At 40.3% G+C, this 23,865-nt stretch overlaps 1 protein-coding gene across 1 annotated transcript in view; it reads right to left on the reverse strand.

Annotated features, from left to right (window-relative positions):
- Positions 1–23,865, reverse strand: part of ptprua (protein tyrosine phosphatase receptor type Ua) — a 209,479-nt gene that overhangs the window by 21,338 nt on the left and 164,276 nt on the right. Inside the window, exons 15-22 of the mRNA XM_053334996.1 lie at positions 22,271–22,300; positions 21,656–21,816; positions 21,159–21,346; positions 17,159–17,231; positions 15,643–15,719; positions 13,263–13,280; positions 9,740–9,776; positions 1,853–1,950 (exon numbers count right to left, since the gene is read on the reverse strand). Coding sequence (XP_053190971.1) covers positions 1,853–1,950; positions 9,740–9,776; positions 13,263–13,280; positions 15,643–15,719; positions 17,159–17,231; positions 21,159–21,346; positions 21,656–21,816; positions 22,271–22,300 — 682 coding nt within the window. The remainder of the gene's footprint in view (positions 1–1,852; positions 1,951–9,739; positions 9,777–13,262; positions 13,281–15,642; positions 15,720–17,158; positions 17,232–21,158; positions 21,347–21,655; positions 21,817–22,270; positions 22,301–23,865) is intronic.

Raw genomic sequence — 23,865 nt, forward strand, 5'->3', positions numbered from 1 at the left:
AGCTTCACATAGACACATATACATCTTATTTATCTCTAAAATACAAATAGGACTTGATACTTTTAAGGTATCGACTGAAATAAATTGATACCAAGTAGTATCGAAATGTCTCCCGTCGAAAAACAATACCTGCAATTGATGCTTTTTGCACCCAGAGATTTCTGCTCAAATATGACTATTTGTATGGACTTGCTCACAGCCAATCAACACAAGCATTCTTTAATTTAATTTGACATGTGATTGGCCAACTGACAAAGCAGCTACGACCCGTCTGTGGTGACATTTTAAGTAATTTAATGCATCTATTCACATGAATGGTATTGAATGAAGTAATCAGTTGGTATCGGTATAACTGTAAGGGTACTTTAATGATACCCAGCCCTAAATAGAAAACAAACATAATAAGACACTGAAATTTAACCCAGCAGACACATTAAACCGCTCTAATCTTGTTGTGTCCATCTGTTAAATATTTGGACTTTACATATCTGCACTTTTACCTTCCCTGCAGTTGTTGCAATTCTCTCCATCATCAGATCTGAGACATAAAAGTGTTGACACCGGGGTAAAATAAGTCATTTCCTACCCTTGAAAACAGAACTCACAGAGGATGATGGTGTTATATTTTTTCCCTCAACCAGTCGGCCCCTCAAACCATGTGCTGTTCAGTTTTTTGTAAGAGAAAGTCTTGTGTGTTTTATTTTTCTGTTGATGTAGGGTGTTTTTGTCGACATTTCCTTCTACTACTCTCTGCCTGTGCGTGTTTTTGTCAACATTTTCTACCGCTTCAGGCTGCTGCGGATTCATTTTCTCATACCAAAACAATATATTTTCTAACCCACGAGGCCTGGGAAAGACTGCGGTAGCCTTTAGGAGAGTGCTGTAGTTGAAAGTAACAGGGTAAAAAGCTAAAAAAGGGGCTCCCTGCTTGTTCTTGCTGCCTTCAAAAAACTGAACTTTTTATTTTAGATTTCTGAAAAAATGTCCCCTGTCAATTTGTGACATTGGCTGACGCTCATTTGTCTGCATTGCTTGTCTTCTATTTCAGGTTCACAAAATATGACTTCATATAATCTACATACTGCTGTAATATGATGTGTTTTAAGATGGAACCAGCTGTTAAAGTCAAGCTTTTATCTGTAAAAGTCTAGTTAAAGGGGTACTCCACTGATTTATAGCAAACGAGAGTGTGATGTGTACATTGAAGGTGAAGTGCCCCTTTAATTTGTCAGGCAAACTGTCATTTTCTGCTCAATAGTAATAGTATTTCTAGCTGTTATACCTTCATTGATCATATTTTATGAATGCTGTTTGGTCCAAGCTAAAACTGACATTAGCATATGGGTCAATGATGGGGTTTTTTTCTATCCGTGTGGTTTAGACAAATTTAAAGGGGTTAAAATGTGAAAATAAACACATGAAATGTATGTACATATTAACAAACCTGATGCTGCTATTAAAACTATTTTTTAACATATTTTTTTGACTTTCTCATCTTGCCAACCCTTATTTGTCACTGACCCATACATATTTTGAAAGCTATAATAGTAGTCTACTGTATTCACCAGAGGCGGGTAAAGTTAATGGAATTGAAGACACAGTGTTCCTTCATGGGCTTTCATATACATCAAAGCTTTAACCTTGGAGCACAGCCACCAAAGCAAAAGGTGATCAGTCACGATCAAACCCATGCAGCCATTTCCTCCCACAGCACAGCGTGGAGCAGATCTTTCTGATATATATAGTGAATGATAAAGGCCGGCTCCAGAAATACATTTCCTCCATCCATCTTCATTGGTGGCTGGAGAGGTTAGAGGACAAAGGGAAAAAAGGGAAAAAAGGGGATACCTACCCTGCCCACTTCCACCAGCTTGGTGATCATGACAATACTGAAGCAGTTCTCCTGCCAAACCATCCGCCAGAAGTCGTAGATCATCTCCTGCTTGGGGCCTGCGGAGGAGGTGATATACAGTAGAGGTAGGTGGAGGTGTGGGAGAAAAATAAAAAAAGTAAAGAAGAGATGGTTGGAGGGAGAGGGAGGAAGAAAAAAAAGAAGAGGACAAGGGAGGCGGAGAGATGAGCCATAAGTCAGAGTAAATAGCAGCAATAACCACAAATGTAGAGGCGCTGGGTAATCCATGCCAGGGAGTAGAGTAACAATGTGTCATTCATGAACTATTGCCTGCTCTGTGTTCTCCTAATACTACAGAGAAATGTCATTTCAATACGCCCACAAATCCTCCGCCATTGTGCAAACAAGCTCATGTATTGCCTTCCTGAGGCACCAGTGGCTGACACAAATCACAGCCCCCTGGAGAAGCTGACACTTTCATTGATTTCATTATACCATAGCGTTGATAATATCACAAGGTCCTCCTTCATACTGCCTCCCCTGCCAAATACACTGCACCCCTTTTAGTGAACAAGATGTCTATTCATTTCGACCCACGCAGTTTGTTTAATGGGAATATTATCTCGTCTCCAGTGACTGACCCAGATGACTTTTTTAAGAGACGATTGCACACCTTATCGCCCCTCCCGTGTTTGTGTGTGTTTGGCAGAACACTTCATCTTTTTTTACTTTTATTATATTTTTGCTCTGTGTAATTCATTTGATTTATTTCAAGTATGTGTTTTTGTAGGGCACAATCTCATAAAAAAAAGCAATCTGGAGTGCTCAGAGTGATAGAACAACATAAAAAAGTTCAAATATAACTTTAAACTAAAGTTAGAAGAGTGTGTGACAAAATCATCTATGCTCTAAGGTCCACTTGCTAAGCTTTTTAGCCACATCACATGGTCTTCAACAGCAAATAGAAAGAATTCATGGATTGACACCTGAACCATGCCTCATCTAAATGAACACCATTAGATTAACCTATATAGTTTCAAAATCTAATAAGTAGACCTTAGAGCTTAGACTTTAAATGAAGACACTGGTTCCATTTTTACTAATAAATCCTATGTGTGTATCCAATACCTGATACATCCATCCTGTGCCATAGACCTCCATTGTAGTCCAAAACCTATTACCACCACATCAATGAGCCACACTGTTGCACTGGGTGGCCTGTTCTTTCATTGTCAGGCCCACACACACACCGTTCTGCTGCCTCAAATTGTCAGACCACCAAATGTGTAATAGTACTGTGGCTGATAATGGTCCCCAACAAATGCGCTATTTTCTATTGTTTGAGTATTTACCCAAAGCTACGGGGCTCAGCTGTTTTGGGAAATTACTAACGCTTTTGTAAAAGCAGGAATTCTTCAATAAGAATGAATGGGCTTGGGGCAAACTACTACACAGAGGGTATGAAAGGCTATTGAGGACTAAAGGTATGGTTTCATTACACATCTGCACTATACATACTCACTCCATCTCCAAGCCCATATGACAGATGATGAATTCAAGCAATCTTCAGTTCAATCTCCCATCTTTCCCCTTGATATTTGATGTGAGGATTCATGCTTTGCTGCCATCAATAACGCTAACTGTGCTCAGAAAGAGGTGTAACTATTCTAGCTGTTAGTGTTGATGAGTTTCTTTCATTGGAGCACATTGGGGGGTTGGGGGTTGGGGAATCACATCTTTACACAAATAACACCAACTTCTATACCAAACTGGTGAGTGTATTTAATGTGATGTTGAAACTAGGCATTTCTGGCAAGCTAAAGCCATTGGATTCCAACAAAAAGGTCACTGCTTTGATTCAGCCTGCTGATGACAAAGGTGTGGATGTACTGTAGTATGATGAAGTGTTTCCAAGTTTGACTGGAATAGGAGGCACTGGGTTTTTAAAAGGTGAAAAAAAAGATGATAAAGTCAACATGTAGTCCTTTAGAGGCTTTTTGTCTCCACAGGTAAACAAATACAATGAGGTGTACAGGAGCGCTGGGTTTTTGTAGCTTTTTCTTCCACACAAGTCTTAAAAGAAGTATCAAAAGGTGCGCATTTGACTACACGCCTTGGGGCAAACATGCAAAGACCTACAAAGGCTGAGAAATAAAATAGAAAAAGGAGGGGGAACAACCTTTCTTGCCTTGTTAAAAGCTGTTCATCTGCAGAGCCTAACAGCAGTTTTCTTTTTCATAACAGGCAGATTTACTGTAGTCGACCCCAAGGTGAGCCATCTCTAACCCTCTGAACATTTTAATACGAGCAGGTGGGCAGCCTACTCTAACCAACAAAAGGTTTCCCTTTCTCTTGGCGGCATTATTCACAGCTCACTCCCCTGTGAGCAATCACTGCGCCACACTCTATGTGTATTAGCGATATGGGATGTTAATTTTTCAACAGCAGCAGGAGAAGTCCACTAATGCATCGCCGGAGGGAACGTGGCTGTCGGGTGAGAGACGAATGATGTGTGATCCCAGCAGCTGGATGAATCTGTATGCATAGCACAACATGTTGCTGCTCTGGACTGGAGCTTTCAGAGAACGGCTGGCATTTCTCCACCCCTCGTCTCCCCCCCCCCCGACTCCTTCATCTCTGGACATAATAGAGAGTTAGCCCAGAGCACCTGCTGCCTCATGCAGAAGCCCAGCCGCCTTAAGACTCATCTAAGGTATAACAAATCAACCTCAACATGCCACGACAGACAACCACCCAGGGCTCGCTACATGTGTATATGGAACATGCTATTCAGTGCATGTGGAGTGTGAGGAGAAAGTGGCAGGTTTAATGATGCAGTGTGTATGATGTGTGTGGAAGGCATGTCAAATGGATACACTACATATGTCCAAGAGCAAAAGTAATTAACTGCAATTGCTTTGGCAACTATGACTGAACTTTGATCTATAATTCAAAACTAGGATCTTATTTTTTATATTTCTCTATTTCCTATGTGCTTTAATGGATGTGACTATAAAGGTAGTTATTTCACAAACTGACTGATAAAAGTACATAAAAGTTATGACTGATAGGAAGCTGAAGAAGGCTGAAAAATTGCAGGAATGTTGTAGGTAATTCGGAATGCTGTAGGTAAGACAGGAATGTTGTAGGTAAGACAGGAATGTTGCAGGTAATTTGGAATGTTGTAGGTAAGGTAGGAATAATAATAATATATGTGTAATAATAATAATAATGTAAAATATAATAATGTAGGTAAATAGGAATGCTTTAAATAATCAGGAATGATATAGGTAAGGTAGGAATGCTGTAGGTAATTAGAAATACTGTTGGTAAATAGGAATGGTGTAGGTAAGGTAGGAATGCTTTAGGTAAAAACGAATGCTTTAGGTAAAAACGAATGCTTTAGGTAATGAGGAATGATATAGGTAAGGTAGGAATGATATAGGTAATGTATGAATGCTGTAGATTATGTAGGAATGATGTAGGTAATGTAGGAACTTTGTAGGTTATGTAGCAATACTGTAGGTAATTAGGAATGCTGTAGGTAATGTAGAAATGATGTAGGTTATGTAGGAATACTGTAGGTAATGTAGAAATGCTTTAGGAAATGTAGGAATACTGTAGGTAATTAGGAATGCTGTAGGTTATGTAGGAAAGCGGTAGATTATGTAGGAATACTGTAGGTAATGTAGGAATGCTGTAGGTCAAGTAGGAATGCTGTAGGTAATGTAGGAATGCTGTAGGTAATGTAGGAATGCTGTAGGTAATGTAGGAATGCTGTAGGTAATGTAGGAATGCTGTAGGTAATGTAGGAATACTGTAAGTAATGTAGGAATGCTGTAGGTAATGTAGGAATGCTGTAGGTAATGTAGGAATGGTGTAGGTAATGTAGGAATGCTGTAGGTAATGTAGGAATGCTGTAGGTAATGTAGGAATGCTGTAGGTTATGTAGAATTACTGTAGGTAATGTAGGAATGCTGTAGGTAATGTAGGAATGCTGTAGGTAATGTAGGAATACTGTAAGTAATGCAGGAATGCTGTAGGTTATGTAGAATTACTGTAGGTAATGTAGGAATGCTGTAGGTAATGTAGGAATGCTGTAGGTTATGTAGGAATACTGTAAGTAATGTAGGAATGCTGTAGGTTATGTAGAATTACTGTAGGTAATGTAGGAATGGTGTAGGTAATGTAGGAATGCTGTAGGTAATGTAGGAATGGTGTAGGTAATGTAGGAATGCTGTATGTAATGAAGGAATGCTGTAGTTAAGGAGGTTTAACGTTGCAGCCCCCCCCCCTATCCCTCTGCTAGATTGTAAACACAAGTATTATCCTTCCTTTTTTCCAAGAAACAACTTTTCCTGGACCCAACTACAACTAAAATCTATCAAGCGTTTGATCTGGAGGACATTGAGGACTACATTGATGGATGTTTCAACTAACCGCTCACAAAAAAGGCTGGGACAAGGACAATTCGGCCTCCACTCCATCCACCCAGAAATTCCGGCATTTGTACTCCATTCACAGCTCCCCGGACAAATCACGCCGAGGTCAGTGACATCTTCTTTTCAAAACTGACGATAAACTCTCTAAACTGGATACGAGAATCCATCTTGCTGAAGTGCTTCACAAGGAATTCCAGCAGTTACACGGAAGCCTGGAATTCATCCAGTAACAACTGACCACACTGAAGAAAACAAATCCCTCCAACAGTCCGTTACCTCCCTCACAACTCCGCTCGCCTCGGCCGCCGAAGAAAAGAGAGACATTAAAGAAATCACACTCGATGAGCATGCATGAGGGACATCATCCTTTTTTTTTTTCGGTATCCCAGAGCGAACATACGACGGCAACCTTGAACAAGTGATAAAGGAATTTTACCATCACTCAACTCTAAATCTCCTCTGACACAGTAAACAAAATTACATTCCACCGAGTACACCACATAGGACCAAATAAAGCCTGCAGCTGCACATGTATCACAGGAACACAATTCAAACATTTCAAACAAAAACAACAGGTGCAACATCACGGCAAGAAACTGAAAGTCACAGACTATGGATTTAACAATCGATTCCTCAGAGGATTCCTGGACAGACGCAAAATACTACTCCCGATCAGAAAGCAGAACATGCAAGGAGGAAGAAAAGCAGTTATTTCAGTCGATGAGTTGTACATTGATGGCAAACTCCACTGTGTCAAGAAAATAATCCCCTGACTGCTGATTTGTATCGTTATGAAAAATGCACTTTGGATTTACACCATGCACCTTGGCTTGTAGAAAGGAAAAACAGTTCATGAGGAATTTTATACTTTATGTCTTCCTTTTCTGTTTTTGTTTTCTACCCTTTGTTTTTTATCTCTTCCTTTCTTCATACCAGATCCCTTTATCCAAAACACACCCATGCACTTTATCGCTGGGAGACCATATCCACCCATTCTCCCACGCATAAAAAAAAAAGCATAAACACACACACACACACACACACTTATCTCAAGCGCTGCATCTATGAAAGAACACCCATCTACACACAAACACACAGAGATATATAAGTGTATATGCCTGTACATACACACAGACATACACACACACACACTAACAGACAAGCACAAAGCACAAAAACCATTCAAACAACAGATTCCTGCGTCTTGTCGCAATGAAACAATTCCATTTGTAACTAGGAACATCCATCGGGATTGGTTGACGGGCAAAAAGACTCAACCAGACAAACAAATTATAGGCAGACATATGCCTTTTATATGTAACTAATACATCCAATCATTAATTAATACCACAATAATTGAATCCAAATGTGTCCACCCATTTTCAATCCAAGCACAGAGGGGTAGCCATTGTAATACACAAAAGCATGTCATTTATTCATAATAACACTATCACAGATCCTTAATGATGATTTATCATATTAATACCACGATACACAACAGCCTAATCACTATTGCACATATCTAATCGATCAAATACTGATGACTCATCCTTTTTCCTGCACCTTTCTTACCGCTCTCTCCAATCTGTCACACTCCCAATAATAATCAGAGGAGATTTCAATGCAGTTATGAACCCATCATTACACAGGTCTAACAATTTAAAGAGTAGCCATAACTGCCAATCCACAGAAACACTTAAACAGTTCATGAGTGATTTTAGGTCTTGGCGATGGCTGGTGATTAAAATACCCGACTCCAATCAAATTTTTATTCTTTTCAAGGTTTCATCACTCCTACTCTTGCATTGAACTCTTTTTATCTAGTAACACAGCCATCATGCTTCAGCCTCCTTCACCTGGAATACCAACCATTCTCTCAAACTATCCAACAGATATCAATTTAATATATCCTTACTTGATGACGCCAACCTTTTTTAAAAATAATTATATTCAAAGAGCGGACTTCCTGCCTTGAAATAAATGATTCACTGGAAATAGCACCATGACTGCTTTGGGAAACAGATTATATTCACACAAAGAGAAAAAGAAAGACAAGCAACAGGAAACGTACTCAGAACAAAAGATTGAAAAACTAGAGAACATCGAAGCAAACACACCTCACAGAACAAATCCAGAATGATTTACAGGAATACATATTATAACTGAACGAACACGAAAATAGAAAAACTCACTTCCTCTAACACAGGCTCAGACTCAAACATGAAACACATTTATGAACTCAGCAGGGTAGATTATACAGACCAGACACTTAAAGTATAGAAGACCTTTAAAGTTTCTTATACCAACTAACACTCATCTATACATAAACCAAGCCAAGAAAACACAACCCTAGGCAATATTGGTTTAACACAAGACCAAGCAAATACACTTCAGAGACTGTGCACAATAACAGAATTCTACTGTGCACTCAAACTTATGCCTAACTATAAATCACAAGGACTAGGACTTTTTCATTTATCTTAATAGACAGCAATGAAATCTAGCATACTGAAAAGCCCTTCTTGTGCATTTTCAAGCACTATTTTTAGCATTTGAAACCAGTAAATATGTAAAATTAATGACGTTTGTTTTTAGTTTATATCTTCTGATACTTTTTTGTAGTTTTATTCATGTAAATCCTTACAGCAGTAACTTTAGTTCTACTTCAAGCAAAATGTCACCAAAGTATTCCACTTTAACACATTGTGGCACTATTTCCACCTCTTTCTACACCCTAGCACGTAGAAAGAAGCAAAATGTGAGAGAAAGAGAGAGACATTTTCGGAGGTTACTTTTGTGAAGTGATAGAACTGAGACCAAAGTGAAAGATAGAAAAGAAATCAGAGGGGGATTATGTACTGAAAAACATATTCACTGAATAAATAGGATCAGAGCCGGGAGAGAATAAAGAGAATGTCTTGCTGTCTTTCTCTCTCAGTCTCTTTCTCTCCTTTCTTTCTGGCTCTGTCTTTCTCCCTGTGAATATATGTGTGTCTGTGTGTGTGTGTGTGTGTGTGTGTGTGTATGTATGTGTGTATATGTGTGTGTGTGTGTATGCCACTTGGGGAATGCAGCCTATATAGTGTATCAAACTGACATCAGAGAGCTGGTGCACCACACATGCAGATGGCGGGGAGGAGAGACACAAAAGCAGAACTTCACAGAGAGTGACAGTCAGTAGTGTTACAGTGCAGATTGACTGACAATTACAGTCGACTGTTATTGGGAGTGTTTTCTCACCGACAGAGGAAAGTGATTCTTTATGGTGGAGATCCAGATGTGAGCATGATGCAACACAGGCTCCTTGATGTTTACACATTAATAATTCAGGAAAGTCATTTTAATATTGTCGGCTGCGGTGCCGTGTAAAGAACAGCACAAACAAACGCAAATATTGGCAGTCGAACACTGCCCTGTCGCTGGTTGTTTTGCACATGAAACTCACCTTGAGTGGCGATGAAGTGGTTCGATCGCTGGTAACCCTGCGTGACAGAGAGAGAGAGAGAGAGAGAGAGAGAGAGAGAAAGATGATGGAGAAAAGAAGAATTGAAGAGTGAGTTAATAATTACAGGAGCACATGATGAAGTGAAACTCGGGGACCTCTAACTCTCATTTCACCCCTCCCATCCATTCTCTTTCTCCATTTTCAGCATCAAGTCATCTCTTATTCATCTCAGAGCTGGGTTTCATGTCAGTGCTCTGCTGAATTTCTGTTCTGCTTTTGACTGAAGATATTCCAGCGGCCGTGAAAAGTAATCTGCGGCCCGCTATCGACTGAGCACGATGACGCTTTGCTTAAAATACATTAGCATGTTTGGCCGGCCAAATTCTTTGCACTGTTTCGAATCCGGGTTTGGACGAAGGGTCGCACTTGAATTACAATGCATAGAGAAATGGCATTAATTCAAGTTTTTCTCTGCCTGTCTCTGAGCCAGGTCATTACATGCAGAGTGAGGGAGCTGTATTTCAAAGGCGGCCTGGCGCACGGTGCTTTGCATGCAGCCAGTGCTGCTGATCAAAGGTAGATTGACAAGTATGGGATCTTCAGCTCTGGGAGTAATTCTACCTGAGTGACACTGACTGATCTGGCTCTCTCCTTTCTGCTCAGCTTGGCATTACTGCAGTTATGATACAGTGTGCACGGCCTGGAAGGCTATTAGCGGCGTCCTGGCCCTCCACCAACCAAAACCTGTGTGCTGAATGCAAAGCAGCCAAGCGTGATAGATCCCCAGAATTAAGATTAGCGCGCCCACTCATCACTCATGGGTAAAGTGATTCCAACTGCTGTATACGGTAAACATTTGTACAAATACTGTACAGGCACACATATCAACCGCCCCACACACTGATATATACATATGCACTATTCACCCAGGCAGACAAACACATTACATTCCATAACTGTCATGCCACAGAGGGAAGTTGAGATGGATGGCTATCGCTATGAAAGAGACCCTCATTCCCATGAGCCTCCGATGCAGAGTTTCCCTTTGGCCGACCAGTTTCCTGTTTGTCACCTTGGCAACCGCATTTTCCAACAGCAGAAAGGAAAACAAGCAGAAAAACATCAAGCAAAATGAATTCACAATGGACTGGAAAGCAAAAAAAACCTAAACATGCAGAGTCATCTGAGAAGTGGAAAGCATTATCAATTCTACCAACAAAAATCATTTTTGGGTGTTTCTTTCAATTCAGTTAGCCTCGACAAATTTTGGCTTGTACAAACTATGAAGTCAATGAGGATCTGACCTTGGTGTATGCAAGTTAATGAAAATCAGAGCTCATATTTATGATGTATCTCAGGATCACTCATAGGAATCCTGCTGGAAGCTTCAGAGGGAGTAAAAACATCCTGCTGGTGAGTATTGCTCCTTTGAGAGTGAATGACATCACCTTTAAGAGTTCTGCAACACCTAGAGGGTTTTTTTGGAGCTCTTTTTTTTCATGTTGAGTTGTGGGATCAACAAATTCATTTGATTTTGAAACTCTAAGGCAGGAAAAACTAAACAATAGACAATCAATACTAGGTGTTTGACAAGCTACTTAAGCACAAGTAATGACTCAAAGTATAGTTTGCCAAATCTGACAAAAGTTTAAAAATACACAAATTATAGCTATTGTGCTTCTACCCACTGTTGCGTTTTAGATTTTGATTTCCTTGCTGCCAAAACATTTCAATAACTCACTTTCTGTGGAGTTGTTTGTGTTGATGGAGCAATTGCTCTACAACCCCAGTAAAAAAATCACAAGAAAGTCATTTTCTCTACTCAATATCTTGATTTTCCACCTGGTCGAACTTCTACTGTAACTCCTCTTGAGGCTCGAGTTAGGGAAGTTCTGTAACACTCTTAAAAGCTGGAGTTTCCTTGGTTGAGAAATGTAACAAACTGTATCCCTTATAAGTCAGACTAAATATTTGTAGTATTTGTAGTTTGTTTTTGGTGAGTTAAAACCAATTTCCTACTCTGTATCAGACTAAAATCCATCAATTTTAATGAAATGAGTGGATTTGGTCAAGGAGGAAACATAAAGTGTCAGGGTTTACATCCAGGGGTATGCAGCTCACTAAATATGTGCAATAGCATTTCTCCCACTGGCCCCCACCCATGAACCCCTGCTCATCCCATAGACTTTATATTGAGATGATGTAATAGATTTTTAAAAAATTCATGATAGAAAGAGTCATAATTGACCTTATTTGCAGATCAAAGTGTCCTGTCAACAGTTCTACAAGACATCTCTTTTATAATTGGAATCAATAGGGGAAATGTTTTTTGGGCCTAATGGGATTTTTTCACTGCAATTCCGCCACTGGCCAATGGGAAAAATTGGCAGTAAGGCTATCCAGGTATTATTATACATCCATGGTGTCAAGGCCAAGCTAGCTAGTTCTCTCAGTGGCACTTCACTTTCTAGCACGCCAAATAGCACTTTTGTGGCTTGCATCTAACTGGCTAGTTAGTGTATTACTGGTCAGCTTGCCTGTAGCTAGGCAGCTAGCAAGAAGCCACAATGTCACCAAGCAGCTCCTATATAAATGATTTCTGCTTCAAGCCTTTTTGGTGTCACTAGGCGTTCACTCAAAGTTGTACCAAATACACTAACCTGTGAGAAACCAAACAGCTGAAGAGGCTTCAAAGAAGCTATCCTATTAGCTCGACTACCAGTCAAAAGTTTGGACAAACTTTCTTATTCAAGTGAATAGCAAGGTGTGTCAAAATGTATACTAGTACTGTGTGTATCTGGAACAAAGACAACTTATTGTGTAGTTTATTGGAGAGCTAGCTAGTTGGAGAAGTATTACAGCTGGTCATTACTGGCTGGCTAGCATGTTGCTGGTTTGTGAGCCAGTCACAGTACATTTCCAACTAGATCCACAATTAGTCACTATGTCATCAAACCTGCAAACACTGCAAGGACAGGTGCATGAATTTCACTGTGTATTGTGGCGTGATATTCTCTCAGATTTCTGATATATAGGCCATAAGAAAAAGTCCCATAAAGTATGACAAAATATATTGTGTAAAATAACTGATGCAGTTGTATATGCTTTCTGTTTTCTTCTCAGGCCAATGTCACTGGATAGATTTATAATGCCTACTGAGTCATGGTGTGTCTGAACACCGATTTCGATGTAATTTAGGTGACTTGATTGGACATAGTCTACTTTTCTCTGTGGCAAACTATCAGGCCTTTTGTAGGACAGCCTCATGTTGAGCAAGAACTCCATGTGAAACACCTGACTACAGATGAAAGAGGACAGAGAGACTGCTGCAGTCAGTTTAGGAAAAAAATAAACCCAGGGGAAAAAGTGATGGCTAAAGGCAGAAAGGCTCAGCAGCTCAGAGCGGAAAAGGGAATGAAGGTCTGCTGTTGGAAGGAAGCCATGGAGGGCTGGCAGGGACTGCAAGAGGGGGCAGCGTGAAAAGGGAGAGAAGATGGAAAGAGAAGAGAAGCAAGGTACTTACTTCCCTGTTTATCCGAATCTAAGAGATGCCAAAAGGTTGAAAACGAGGGGGGGGGGGCGGAAAACAGAGAGAAAGAAAGAAGAAAAGTAGGGGAGGAAACAAGAGCTAGTTATTATGATTAGACCAGGATAAGTGGGTAATGAAATGGTTAGAGAGCGGCTTGCACTCAGGACCTGTGGAGAAAATAATGTTCAGAAACCTCAAATTTCTATGCTTTTGTTCAAAAGACCAACTTTAGTTTTTTAGTAATCACAGTTTTTTATACTTATTGAGAATTAAAGTAAATGAGTAGAGAGAGAAAAGATTGCTGTGGCAGATTTTGATCTGAAGCCTGTGAAGACAGAGTTTTGCTTAACACATTTGACAATTTAGTCAGATTTGTAATGAAAGTGGGCAGGAAATACATCATGGAATTTAATATACTATATTGCTAAAGGTCAATTTTCTTTTTCAAAAGTTGCATTGTGCTCTGCAGTAGTTGACCAGCCATTATCACTTAGAATTACATTTTGGATGATTTCACCCCTTACAATTTATATCAAGTTCCAACATTCAATGCCAATGCAGGAAGTAGTGTGTCCCATTTTTGCCAAGGCTTTTTCTAACCTTACCAATAGTTGTAGTAACCTAGCCTTAACTTAAAGTCATTCCGATTTGCCTTGCGGTAGGGTTAAAAAACACTAAAAGTCAGTCACGGCAAGAAACATGATGCAGTCAATCAGACTATGATATGAGAATGAGAATCCCTCATTGCAGAGGAAATTGGATGTGCACTATTTGCCTGCATTAAGGGTGGTTGGGACAAAGTTAAACCAGGAAAACAGTTTAGCTAATAATTGCCTTTGTTTGGTCTTTCAAAAAAAGATTAGCTTACCTCAGGATTTGTATATGACCTGTATGATCATTTGACCTTGTGTTTCTTATTATCTGACCTTTTAGCGATGTAGACACATTTTTAGATCTCAGAAAAGTGGGTCCAACCCAAGTTGTATAAAACTGGAAATTGCTCTTTATGGGTAGTTCCCTAGTGTGCACTTTTATATGGATGGGTTGACAGTAAAGTTTCCTTGAGTCTCTTGAGATATAAAGTAAAGTAGAACACTGCTTCCCTTACTCCTACCTATTTTATCTAATACCAACTGTAATAGGCATTACATCCTGAGCACCAGAGCAAGGAAAAACTAAGTGAAGGTTGGTGTTTAGAACAGCAGACACAAAATCCTTCAAGAACTGAATGTGGATGGTATCATTTTTGTATTACACCTTTCAGCAATAGAAAGCAACTAAACAAATGGCATGTCTTTTCACCTATGCCAAAGAAACATTATGTAAATATGCATGTGAATGAGAGGAAAGGGCTAAAAACTTTTCCGTTTAACCTCTAAAACAAAAAAAAAAGTAACATTGGCCTGTTCCATGAATCATTTGGAATCATTTTGCTGCAGTGTTGTGAGCCAGGGGTCTTGGCATGACAGGCAGGCAGTGCTGTAGACAGCACAGCTAATGACACAAAGGTCCTTGGAGCATTCATCCTAATGGAGTCCTCTTGGAGCGCTAACAGGGATAAAGTGGCCGAGCACAACACTGAGCTTTGACATTATGTTATAACTGATCCTACCCGTATACACTGAGTCAGGCATCCACTGTTGATCTGCCCTCTCAGTCCACTTTACATTGCCTTTTGCTCGGCATATGATAGTTGAAATAAAGGATTTAATACAGCATTCAGAGACCATAACTCACCTTAAACCTATGAGTAGGCTACACCAAAAACAAAAGGTAAGACTGCTGAGCCTTCACCTTTATGTGACTCTGACATTATGAGCATCACAGCTCAAAGTCTGGCCTATACTGAAGGAAAGACTGCCCATTCTTTAGACAGTGTCTGTCCATCGAATGCAAAGCTACCAAGATAGGATCTCGCAGGAGCACAAACTGCTGCTGGGACTGGAGAGGCACCCTGAGATACTCACTTGAGCTGAACTGTAGGTAAGATCAAAATCTGACAGTAGATGAAAGGATCAGCTGTGTTATATTGGGCCCAATTGTCGTGCAAGTTCGCCTTACAAAAGCCTTTGGGTGAGTCATGAGGACCGGTGCTCCCAGCTTACAGGCTCTTGTAGGATCTTTGGAGTTGCTGCGATAAATCCATGCCTCAAAGCCTGCATGTACTAGTCACATGCATAGATATGATACTATGTTGTGTGTTGTAGCCACTAAATGACAGTTCAGTCTGTGTAAGAGAGTGGTCAAACACCATAGATGGTCTAGTTGAGTCCACCATAACAATAAAAGACGACTTGTAGGATTTCTTATGGCGCAGCTGTGGGATCAGCAAAGACAGGAAGGAAGGAGGGAAGAAGGGGAAACTATGACTTACATCTATGTAGTTGGCATTCACATAGTCAGAGCTGGGGTCTGCCAGCAGGGAGTGGAGTTTGACTCGATGGCGATCATCTGAAATGCATAAAAAAATAATTTTAAGGGTAACTGACTACACAATTACAAGACCCATCTGCTGTATCAGTGAGTATATTGGCTTTTATTAACCCAAAGGCAGATCTCAGATGGTCTGTTTCAACAAATTCAAATAAAACAGAGGTTAGAATATGAATAGAGGAAGGGGTATGACAGTCCCTGGCCATAATTAAACCAGAGAATTTACAGTGGTATGGTATGTGGCTTAACAAGAATTCCTCATCAGTCCAACGAACTGAATTCAGAAATTCACTTAATTTGAACTTAGGTTTTATTTTTGCAATTTTGACCATTGTTTCATCATAAATCACCTTGTACTCACAAAGTACTGGCTGATACCAGGGAATAAAGCAACATCACTAAAAATAAGTCTGACAATCACACACATTATTAAAGACAGGAATGCACTGATCCAATTTATTACTTCCTGATAGCAATTTTGACATCGCAAATTCAGTATTTGCTGATACAGAGTACTGATCCGATACCACTGCTCGCCTTTTCCCACTTTCATAACCTGTAAACCTGACTGTGTGGAACTCATCAGGATCATGACATGATGGTAACATGAGGACAGGAATTGATGTAGTGCTACAAACAGAGTCAGTGGAGAGATATAACTGAGAGGAATATAAACGAGGACCATAGTAATAAAAGGATGCCTCTCCATTGGATTTTGTTCGGACTATTGGTATAATTAAAAGACCATGAAACACACAAGTTCATCTTTAATTACCAACATTTCAGTTGCATTCCCTTGAGGTGTTACATCTAAATAAAGTGGTTTAGATAATGTGGCTTAACTGTTAGCTCGTTAAAATTTGTCTAATCATCTGATTGCTTGAAATCCATTGTATCAACACTGTTGTGTTCCCTGACCTCAGCAAATTCTTTGAAGAGTATAGTATTAAACAATACAAAATTATCACAAAAGCTAATAGGACAAGAGTTTTAATAATAATATGGAATCATCCTTTAAGCGCCAGTCTGCAAAAATGATGTCTCATAGAAAAGAGTTAATTAGTCTGGGTTTTTGTAATTTCAGAGGGTATTCTACAATGACCCTTGTAAAACATTGAAAATAAAATCTTTAATATAATTGTGACCGGCAACATTTCAAAAACATTGGTTAAGCTCCTAACAATCAATATTAATTAATCAAAGCTTAATTACATTATAAGTTGAGGGCTGCTATTTTGTAGAATTATAACCACTCAGCAGTAGGGGGAAATTAATGATTAGGTGGTTCTGGCTATGTTTCAAGTTTTGTTTTCATATTGTCAGCATAAAAAAAGGTATGAAAGCTAAAGTGTACTGTAACCTAGACCGACTGAAACACAGCCAAGAACTAACAGCATCAACATTGCTTCCTTGTCAGTGGCTATTTGACCCAGTAGGCTAAATACACGGGTACTCACGGCTCAGCAAGCTGTCGTGCCTTCCTTTGGTTTTATCCTTCTTCTTTGTGACATCCCAGCCATCGAAAAAACTCTGCAAAGCAAAGTCAGAAACCACACGATAAGTTCAAAAAAAGACATAAAAAAGGAAACTAAATCAGGTCCAATGTGTCTTTGATACATCTCGAAATGCACAATCAAAACGACTTTTCTGACTTTTCTCTCCAAAGTGTTACCCTGAAGTTGTCTCAGTAACTTTGCTAATATAGCTTCTTGCCAAGTCATCAGCAGACATCTGCCACAACATAGCAGGGAGAGACTGAGGCTGAGAGATGACACACGGCAATGAGAGATGGCTGCGGCCTTGAGGAGGAGGAGGAGGAGGCAGCGGCCCACTGCAGTCATTCTCATTCTAGACGCAGTGTGAGGCTCCCTGCTTGAAGAACCTATTGCTATATAATACCTCAGCGTTAAACTGCTAAATTTGTGACAGCTGTTTATGACACCCATCTAGTAAATCTGCTGGTGCGGCGAGATGAGTCATTGAACCTAAATCAATACCATAAGAGGAGGAAGAGCAGGAGGAGGAAAACAAAACAAATATAAGCTTGGATGGGCCTTAGCTTGAGTCCTGTCATATTTTGTTGCATTTTAAGTCACAGCCTGATCTCTTTGCTGTATCGGTAAGCACATCCAGGCTCTTGTGCTGAGGCACGTTGTCTCTCATCTGCGGCGGACCAATCCCCCCTGGGTGAGGGTGACAAATTGGGACCACCTGAGACCCTGGGCCGAGCTGGAGAAAACAAACTGATCAGGGTATTACATCTGCCACCAGAACCTGCGCAGGTAATACCTGATCCTGCTTAACAAACCTGCCTTTGTCCAGCTGCTTTTTTATTTTTTGGAGTCTAAACAACATCCTGTTTAGCTTAATGGAACAGTGAATGAGTAGTTTGACATTTCAGCTCTACAGCTATGCCTTTGAAATATCATCTCACTGCTGCTCAATTTTTGAGAATTGTAAGAAAATAATGCCATTACAGATGTTGAACACATGTTGGTACATATGTTGGTCACCGCTCGTTAAAGCTGCTTTAATTGACTTTTTCAGTCTCTTGGTGCAGAACAAGCTAGGAACACAAAATATCACCTTGTAAAGTTGCAATGGCTTCAACAGCCTACTTACATATATAGTAGACATGGCGCAACATTAGCTCTGTTTTAGTCTCAAACAACTCCTAGCTCTTTATCTGGTTCTTTACCGATGATGTTTCACTATGCTCACAAGCTAGTCGCTAGGTTTGTCTGTCTGTTTGCTGCTAGGAAAGTAGCCCAATGGGTTCTTGGAAAGCCCAATGGGTTCTCAATTGATTGAAAGAGTTTGTGGGCTGTTAAACCAAAGTGATGAATTTGGGAAGCCTAAAAAGCTCTGTAGAGTTTGCTGTATCTACAGAGTAGATAGGATGATGATTTTCTGTGGGTTCCAGTTTTCAAATCAAAAGGTAGTCATCAACATTGTTGATTTAAAAAATATTGACCTGTGCAGCTTTAATAGCGAAATGTAAGGGTTGCTTATCAAAAATGTTTATGTGAAATAATGAATACCAGATAGGAGTAGAGTTACAGCACTGTTTTTACTGTCAAATATCAGCATTGGTCTTCTTCAGACTCTACTACAACAGGTGGATGGGTGTGTGACATGCTTACTGTCCACTGTGTATTCATTGGCCTTGGTTCCAGATGTTGGCCTCCAACTACAACACATACCATACCCTACCCAGACCAAGGGCCTGCCTCATTCACAACTCCCCACAATGCTTTCCAACATGTCTGATCAATGGCAGCAGCACAACCCTGTGGGAAATAAGGGTTATGAAGTCTGAGTGCAGTGTGCACGCTGATCCCCTTCATCTTGTTTATTTCTCCAGGCGATGGGGAACCAGACTGAGGAGTGAAAAAGCGACCCATATATTGATTTGGAGGGAGGGCGGAGGGGGGGGGGATTTGTTGGTCCCTCAGGGGATAGCTTAATGAATCGAAAAGTACATCTGGCTTCCTGCAGGTGAAGGTAAAAAAAAAAGAGACATCACCACTGGTTGATGTGGAGGATTTTATATTAAAGTAAAAAAGAAATCTGAAAAGAGTAACTTCGGAAGGCATAATTAGTCTGCGCAGCACCAGAAAGTTCAGAATATCTACATCGTATCTGTAATGCAGATGAAGTAAAAAAGCATTTTACTGCTTTCTCATGAATATTAAACACTCCTCTTAAGCATTTTCAAAGTAGACAGGAGCTGCAGTAATTCAGAGACAGATACTCCTGTACATTATAGCTGGGCACAAAAAATATAAAGAATTTCAAAGTCCTCTCCAATATTGTTTACACTTCTTTATCTTTCCCAGCTCAAGGCAAAAGAGGTATTGTTGACACATTTATGAGCCCAACAGCTGTCATGTGTCCTGACTCACAGTCCTGCTCACTTATTGAATGCTGCTGTTGAATGAAAACCCATACAATATTGTTGAATGCTACATTCCAAAACCAGCATTGGTGTGCCCAATTTCATACACAAACAAACACAGGTCAGATTGATTTGTTTTTTTTTAACAGAAAGCCTGACTTACTAAGTGTAAATGTGGAGTTTGTAAGAGGTGCCACTGAGTTGCATTATAGGGAATGTAGGAAAGAGCATTTTGTAGGTTGACGCATGGTTCTTGACCAGTGTTGGGGGTAAAGTCTTATAAAGTAATACATAAGAGTCCTTGGATTACTTTTAACCACTTTTAACCTAGCGCCTTCGGTCCGCAATTTAAATACACAGTTGTTTAGTTACATTCTCAAAAAGGTAATCCGTGTTTTTTTTAAAAACAAATACTCCTGTAACCTTTTCCTCTAGAAAAGAAAATCCTCCACAAATTTGAACTGCTACTTTTCGGGCAAGCAGGCACCTGGCTACGTGCTACGGTCATTGCTACGTGCTACGGTCATTGCTACATGCTATGGTCATTGCTACGTGCTACGGTCGTTGCTACGTGCTACCGTCATTGCTACTTGCTACGGTCATTGCTATGTGCTACGGTTATTGCTACGTGCTACGGTCATTGCTATGTGCTACGGTTATTGCTACGTGCTACGGTCATTGCTATGTGCTACGGTCATTGCTATATGCTACGGTCATTGCGCGAGTGGACGGCAGCTCGGCGAGTGAGATAGCAAGATGGGACAGCTTTCACTTTGTGGAAATATTCACATTATTTTGAATTTGTGGGAAGAAATAAGGGCAACATTGCAAGTAACAAGAGCTTGTTGGCCTGTTGCAGTGATGTAGAGATGTGTTTGAAAAGCCTGTTTGCAGTTTATAATTTGTATGTGTGCATATGTTTGAGAAGCCACTTTAGTCCAATAAAGAGCTGTAAATGAGACATTGTGTCTGTCTTTCCTGCTGTAAGTGTAAAGATTTACAGATGATGGGCCAGACTTCGCTCTGTGATGATGTACAGTCATTATATTTAAAGGAGGTCTGGACTAAAACAACATGAGGAATCACAACTCACTCTAACTTTTCTCAGGAGGTAGTGCTATAATGTAACTACGGTACTTAAAAAATAACATTCCCCAACACCGTTCTTGACTAAACATCAGTATATCTTTGCCTCTTCTTTTGTCTTGAAATCACAGGAATTCTCCCTCATCTTGATATACTCCCAACACTCTTCTAGTTTTAGGCTTTCCACCAGATTCCCATTCAGCCACAAGAGCATTAGTGTAACTGATGTGGGGTGATGAGGTCTGGCTTTCAGTCAACCATACAGTTCCTCCCAAAGGTGTTGGATGGAGTTCCAGGTCAAGTTCTCACAAACACAACTCAGAAAACTGGTCTTTAGAGAGATGGATTTGTGCATGGTGGTATTGTCATGTTGAAACAGGAAAAGGTCTTCCATAAACCATTTCTACAAAGCTGGAGGACCAATTCCTTTAAATTGAAAGCCATACAAAACAAAACAAAAGTGTCTCTCTTACCTCATACTCTTGCTTGAAGCCGTATCCCTCTGCAGTCTTCATCTGGTTGATGTGCTGGAGGAGGTCAGCCACCCTTACTGCCGGGTGGAGCTGACCCGTGTGATAGGGCGAGCTCTTCCTCCGAGAGTGGCGGTGGGGTGAGCCCCCTAGTAAGCTGCTGGACTCGTTGACGGAGCTACGCTGTTCGGCTGGGAACACGAAACACACACACACACATAGATAAAGTCAAACCGCTGACATTATGCACTCTGCACTTTATATTTTATTATTACTTGTGTAAAGCAGCTCGAGGAAAGAAAGTCAGTGTTTCTCCAGTGACGTGAGAACTGACTGGCACTGTGAAATATTCCAACAGACAAGAGTCTTGATTTCTCTGTTGAGAGCACCTTATGGTCTGGCAAGAACAGATTGGATACAAGCTCTGGAGTAAACACGACTGAAGGTCAGGGAAGAGGGGGCTCCATCTCAAGAGTAACCATATGTTCTCGCTGTCTTACTTCGAGCGTTGCAGCCGTGGGCATCCATGAAGGAGTGAGCCATCCTCTCATCCTGCTGGAGAGTGCTCTGCTCTGTCATGCTGCAGTCCAGAGAGCTCAGCTTCCGGCTCTTCTCCTGCCTGTAGGACATGGCCGCTTTGTTTATGGCCACCTTCTTCCTGCTGTAGAGATGCAGGCGAGGAGAGTGGGAGGATAGAAAGATAGAGAGAGAGTGGACAGGGAGCAATAATAGATAGAGGACAGCGAAGAAGGGGCAGAATGAGAGAGAGACAGGCAAAAAGATAAGGACGAAAAATAAAGGAGGGGTGGGTGAGGAGATGAGAAATTGAACTGAGAGGAGGAGGGGGGGGGGGATATAAGGGCTACGAGATTGAAAAGTGAGATCTGGTGATAGCGAAAGAGTGTGTGTGGGGGGTGGGGGGTGGTGGTGGACGAAGGAAGAGGAGGGAGCGGTGGGAGGAAGGTGGGGGGAGTCTATGCTGGAGGATGTGGGTACAGATAGCAATGCTTATTTCCACTCTAGTAATCCTGAGGGGGGACTACGAAGGGCAAGCAAGGGGGGTGGGGGGCGGGATGGCATCATGGTGGAGGAGGATGGAGAGAGGAGTAACTTACGGGTAGTAAGGGTAAGAATAGAAGTCCCTTCTGATTAGCATGAAGGAGGAGGAAAGGAGAGAGACAGAGTGAGGAGAAGAAAAAAAAAAAGAGAGGTGACTATGGTTTATCATGATGGGCAACCAGAAAGATAAATGAAGATGCTCTGTGTGTTGGAATGTTGCTACTGTAGCAAGGCTTCAGGAAGTAGGACCAAAGCATTAGATATGAAGAAAGAAAGCTTCAGCTGCACACGAAAACACAACAAATGTAAATGTTCACATGTTATGATAGAGAGGTTTTTACTGGATTATGCACTCACTGGCCTCTTTATTAGGTACAACTGTGCTATGTAATTCAATTGTAATTCGACTGTATCTATTATAATGTTTCTGTATCCTTATCTAGCTCTATTTGAATGTATTATATACTATGTCTAAAGCTTCCTTACTTTGAATTTTCATTATTTTTCCAAGGCCCACTTTGGATTGCACTTGTATTTTGCAATGAAACCATCATTAGTTCAAACTCACTAATTCAATGTTACATAATTCACATGAATTGATGAAGGTCTGAGCATCAAAACAGCATCAGGTACTGCAAAATCAAAACATTTTGAAATATTTTTGGTTCTTCCACAAGCATAGATCACATTAAAGCATATAAAACTGTAGATTTATTATACTTTTTAAAGTACTCTAAACCATCATGGGCCCTTGAAGGCACCACACTGTCTCTGTCATTTACTTAAGTACAACAATGACTGAAAAAGGCCTTTTGTTTGTTTTATTGGCAAAATTCTATATATTTATAAAAAGCATGTAAAGGATAAAACTATAAAGTCCTGCACTTATTTCTATCTGTGCTGCTGGTGTTTACAGCGTCCTCCAACCTTCATTAAGATGGAAGCATTCAGTATCTAACAAAGACAAATGAGTGAAAAGCTGGAGTATGTTAACATTTCAACAAACAAATGATGAATTGTTTTCTTTTAGGGGAGCAGACATGTTAAAAAATGTATGACAGACGCACCAAAAGAGACAGCAGTTTTATGACTATATAACAGAAAATGCAAATATCAATGAATAAAAAAAGGATATTAAGATAAACAAAGTCTAATAGTGAATGAATTCTATCTAGAAACCATTTATCTTTTGCCTTAAACGTAGGAGGATTTATTCTGCCATAATTACAGCAGACGGCTTATTTAATTCAAAGAATCAAGTTTGCATAATATCTTTTAGAAAAATGAAGGTCTTGCAGAGGGACCCTGCATTAATATTTTTAATATTTCAGTTGGTTTCACTCTTAAGATGATGGATATTATTTAGCAAGTCTGTGGCATTGCAGTGTAGAAGTACTGGTTGATTTGTGGGACCTTGTGTGTTTGGAACATGGAGTTGTGCAGGTTCCTCAAAACAAGTTGGCTCCAGCCTTGAGCGAACCTGATGAAGCGTATGCAAAAAAAAAGAAAAAAAAGAAAAAGCTGCTCGCTCCTCCAACAAAAAAAAAAAGCGTTTGAATAAATATTGCAAAGTTGGAGTTGGTGCAGAGCTGAATTTTTGGGTGTGCAGCAAGCCCCTTCCTTCATTTCTAATTCTTTCTCATTGCTCTGC

Source organism: Scomber japonicus, chromosome 15, assembly GCF_027409825.1.
Source record: "Scomber japonicus isolate fScoJap1 chromosome 15, fScoJap1.pri, whole genome shotgun sequence".
Classification (NCBI taxonomy): domain Eukaryota; kingdom Metazoa; phylum Chordata; class Actinopteri; order Scombriformes; family Scombridae; genus Scomber; species Scomber japonicus.